Below are 4809 nucleotides of genomic sequence, written 5' to 3'. Positions count from 1 at the left end.
CTGAAAGGAGCTGCTCTTAGGAATATGGGCCGAGTACAGGAAGCAATCATACACTTCCGTGAAGCAATACGTCTTGCACCTTGCAGGCTGGATTGCTATGAAGGTGAGAGAAGTGAAGCTACTCACATGTACGGTATTAGTTTGGTGTGAAAGTTGGTGTCATGATGATGATTGGGCAAGGGAATAGACAGGAGTTCCTTTCTCCTGCTGACTTTCTAGTAAATAAATTGTTATTAACAGAAAACCTATAAAGGTCCGGTAGAAGTAATCAGATGAGGGATACTAGAGAATGCATGTATTTGTAAGAATGACTTTTGAAAAGGGCTTTTTTGTTGTTGTTTGTTGAGCTGGATATAAACAAACTTGGCTGTTTTGAGCAGATCACTTTTGGATGATGGTGTTAACTGTATGGTTAATTCCACTGGGAGCTTCATTTTGTCATGCTGTTGTCATATTTATTTAAATCTTGTTGATCCCAACAGCAGCTTCAAGGAAATAGTGAGCTGTGTAGAGTCCAGGTGAAGTATTAATATCTTGGTACTGGAATTGGACAAATCTTAGATTAGGTGTACTTAGGTTTTGTGGGTTTTTTTAGTACTTGCCCATAAATAAAAGTGATGAAGTTAATTATCTGTAGAATGGATGTGTTAAAATGTAGGCTTATGAAAATATACAAAAGAATTGTATGAAAGGTGTTAAACCTTAAACCAGTTTGTAATATGGTGATGCATTCTCAGGTCCATTTTCTTAGGATTTCCTGGCTCTTAATCTTTTTCAGTGGACTTGTCTGACTCCTATGCAATTATTGGTTAAGTAAAACCAAACTGATTATGCTGTAATATTCAGCAGTGAAATTTTGTTTTGTTTTTTACTTCTTCATTTATTCAAAAGGAGAGTGCTAATCTGATTCTCTTGGCTCCTCCAGTTCTGTATCTTGTGCTTTGTGGTGGACGCAGTGCTGTAGGTTCCCTGATAAAGTGAAGAGCATGCATTTAGAAGTACTGTAATGCAGTTTTATGTTTGCTTGAATAGTTTTGCTTCTCTTGCAATTAAGGAAGAAACGTGTAACCTGTGACAAAGCCTTTTGTCAGATGTTGGTCCTGGGAGATGGTCATCCACCTCCTACCTTTGTTTTAGGTTCCCTGTAGAACTCAGTGCCATTTTAATATTTGAGTCCAAGTTTCCATATCTGCAAGTTTCTTTGACATCTTTGTACTTCAAAAAATGTTGGGTATAGAGTTACTTTGCAATTGCAATTTGTATTTGCTTATTGAAGTGTGAGGTGTTTGGAGCCTGAGTGCTACTAGGTGCAAATAATTGAGGAGAGGGGAGTGTCTGTAGTGAGAACTCAAAAACTGAAATGTTTTCCTTTTTATATCATCAGGTCTCATTGAATGTTACCTAGCATCCAACAGTATCCGTGAAGCTATGGTTATGGCAAATAATGTGTACAAAACTCTGGGAGCAAATGCACAGACGCTCACTCTGTTAGCAACAGTCTGTCTCGAAGACCCAGTCACGCAGGAAAAAGCAAAAACGTTATTGGACAAAGCGCTAACGCAAAGACCTGATTACATTAAAGCTGTAGTAAAGAAAGCAGAACTTCTTAGTAAGTTCCTTTTTTTTTTTTTCCCCCCCATGTTGACTTATTTAAAGCATACTGTTCTACATGGAAGAGTTTCTGCAGCCTGATCGATGTGAAGGATGTAACAGTGATGTTACAGCTCAGGGATTCATCTGTTGTATCCTGAAGGAAAAATCACAGGAATTAATTGCATCTACTGATACTACACCAGCAGTTAGAACAATTGCAAACAAAATGGTTTGACTTCAAAGTATACGTAATTGTGAGTGTAGCAGTTACTGTGATAAAAAGCCATTGTTCAGAATTAATTTTGCAAAAAGTGTATCACTACTCTCCTGCAGGCTGACAGTTCTGAAGGAAGAAATAGTCTTATGTTGTGATGGCTTTTTGTGTACACCCTGAGTCTTTATAGATTCATCTAAACTATTAATTAAAACTGTAGTTTTGCATATAAACAGGTAGAGAACAGAAGTATGAAGATGGAATTGCTTTGCTGAGGAATGCACTGGCTAATCAGAGCGACTGTGTTCTGCACCGAATACTGGGAGACTTTCTTGTAGCAGTCAATGAGTATCAGGAAGCAATGGACCAGTACAGCATTGCCCTAAGGTAAAGCAGAGACTCTGAGACTGCAGTATATTTATAAGAATTAATAATCAACTCAACTAAGTAAAACGTTGAGCCACTAGTTGATTAGGACGTGCATCAGAGGTAGCTTTATGTCATTCTCTCTTAAACAAAAACATACAACTGATGTTCTGTTAATGAATTAGTTGGTGATAAGGCTTTGAACAGAGAAGTGCAAAATTCAGGGACTTGCATTAATGCTAAACATGTCACTAGGAGTGCAATTCCTTGACTAACAAGATTAAGGCATGGATTTATTTATAGTTATTAATTATTAAGTTATTATTATTACTGGCAGGCACCTTAAGATCCATTCCTTTAGACTAGAAGGTGCTATATAAAACTGAGCTATTAAGTACATTTAAATAGTGTGATTCAATTTAACATAACCTAAATGTTAGGGTGTTACCATGTTAAATGTTACTGTGTTTTGATTTCAACAAGTTAAATTTACCTTAAGTCTAGCACATTATGTCCACTATAAACTTAGCTTAAATGGGTCAGCTGTTTTTTGCTTGCATAGAACATATTTGGTCATAGTCACTTAAATTTTTACTGCTTTCATGTTACTGTATGATTCGTATTGTCTGGAAGAGTTGACTAAGTTTTCCGGGAGAGCGTGATGTTTAGATAAGCACGTTCTTGGGGATCAAAATTGTTTTATAAAAAGATTTAATACTCGGTGTTACAGTCAGCCTGAGGTGAAGTTGCATCATCTCTTAAACGGGACTTCTTGACAATGTTAAACAGGAAATGCAGACAACAAGATTAAATTTTTTTTTTACTTTTTTTTTTTCTTTACAGTAATGTCACAAATATAAGAAAAAAAAGTTTTAGGACAATGCTTTCTTTTTGTTCCTTTTCTCAGTTTGGATCCAAATGATCAGAAGTCACTAGAAGGAATGCAGAAAATGGAAAAAGAGGAAAGTCCAACAGATGCAACCCAGGAAGAAGATGTGGATGATATGGAGGGAAGTGGAGAAGAGGGGGACTTGGAAGGCAGTGACAGTGAAGCAGCTCAGTGGGCAGATCAAGAACAGTGGTTTGGCATGCAGTAATGGCCTCTCATCCTGCTGCTTGTTTTGGCACTTGAACATACCACAAGGGCCGTTCTTTGAAGAACATAAACTATGTTTTTTGCAGTAACAAAGGACTTTTTCTTTCTTTCTTTTTTTTTAAATAGACTCTGAAACCATTTGATAGTTCTATGCATCTTAATGACGTGAAGATTCTTGATGCTTCTTATTTATTAAGTGTAAGGGACTAACTGTATTTGAGCTTATTTGCAACTTTCATTAAAAAGAATTCCTGCTAAAACTAAAAGCATTAGAATCTGAAGTGTGTAATAAGCCTGTTGTTTATGATGAAAACAATGTCTAAATTCTGTCCAGGGCTAAGTGTGCTTGATCAATTTGTAAATACACTGGTTTGTACTCCTCTGTGGAAAAGGTCTCCTTTGTGGAAAAGGTCTTACTCTCTTGTTTGTACGCTACTGCTTGGGCTACCACTCCTGTCGAAGTCTGGAGGAGTTGTTTGGATGTGGCTGAAAGCAGCACTTCTCTCTTGCTGTGTTTGTTGAATTAATTTGTCATCTTATAAGGCATTACATGTGCTGTAGAGGAGAAGTTTGAAACACTAGGCAGCTTTGACTTACAGGACACTTTTGTAGCTGACTGATTTCTGTGTGTACAGGATTGAGCCAGTGTTGGAGAATTACAGTCATTTCCTCAATCCTTACTAAACCCTGTAATCACTTAAAGTCTGTACATAAACATTTATTTTTAAATGCAGTTTAGTTTTATTCCAGTATGTTGCTAAAAGATTCTACAGCGGTGACTCAAAGCACTTCACATTCTGTATACAGCACCGACATTTAAAATGATATAAAAAGAATTCATCCCTCTTCACTTGCATTGCTGTAGAAATGTTAATTATGCAAATACACATACTGTCTTGTTTTTGCCATGTTTATATATTTCATGTTCTTGTTAGGTAATATTTGAATTCATGTCTGTCTGCTTCAAAAGGTGAGGGAAAAGTTGCATTGCTTCATGCACGAATTCTCAACATCAGTGTTTCAAGGGTGAGCTGCTTTGTGTAATTTAGAAACCATTTCAGTTCTGGGGGCTTGATCTGTGGGAGGTGGAATTACTTCTTGCTCTTATTTTTCTTACAGTTCTGATTTCCTTACTCTTTACTAAAACATGCATTTTTTATCTTTATATTGAAAATTTGATTCCTTTTTGTATTTGTTACCACAGGTATGCTGGAGTACACAGACCTTTTTTTACAAAGCTAAAACCCAGTTTTGAATATCAGTTGGAGGAAAAATGGCTGCTTGATACAAATACATGACATACACAGAAAACAAGCTTCCGCCTAGCTGCAGATGTATAATGCAGATGAGGATAAAATATCTCTCTGTGATGTGCATCACATCAATTAGAAAAATGCACAACAAAAAGAGTAAGCAGATTACTTCTATTATAGTCTATTTTGGAAATATTTCAGTATGTCACATCTTACAAAGGATGAGTCTAATAGTTGATCCATTTTAAAAAAGAAAACAGCTGGGTATCTGTTCTCTCTGGCATTTT

General features: G+C 36.4%; 1 protein-coding gene across 1 annotated transcript in view; it reads left to right on the top strand.

Moving 5' to 3' along the window:
- Positions 1-3517, top strand: part of ANAPC7 (anaphase promoting complex subunit 7) — an 8357-nt gene extending 4840 nt beyond the window's left edge. The window contains 4 exon segments of the mRNA XM_010289495.1: positions 1-103; positions 1385-1609; positions 2044-2194; positions 3081-3517. The exon segment at positions 1-103 is cut by the window's left edge and continues 30 nt beyond it. Coding sequence (XP_010287797.1) covers positions 1-103; positions 1385-1609; positions 2044-2194; positions 3081-3270 — 669 coding nt within the window. The 3' untranslated portion in view covers positions 3271-3517.
- Positions 3518-4809: the final 1292 nt, after the last annotated feature.

Source organism: Phaethon lepturus, unplaced genomic scaffold (assembly GCF_000687285.1).
Source record: "Phaethon lepturus isolate BGI_N335 unplaced genomic scaffold, ASM68728v1 scaffold34690, whole genome shotgun sequence".
NCBI classification, from domain to species: Eukaryota; Metazoa; Chordata; class Aves; order Phaethontiformes; family Phaethontidae; genus Phaethon; species Phaethon lepturus.
This window is presented reverse-complemented; position numbering and strand designations above follow the sequence as displayed.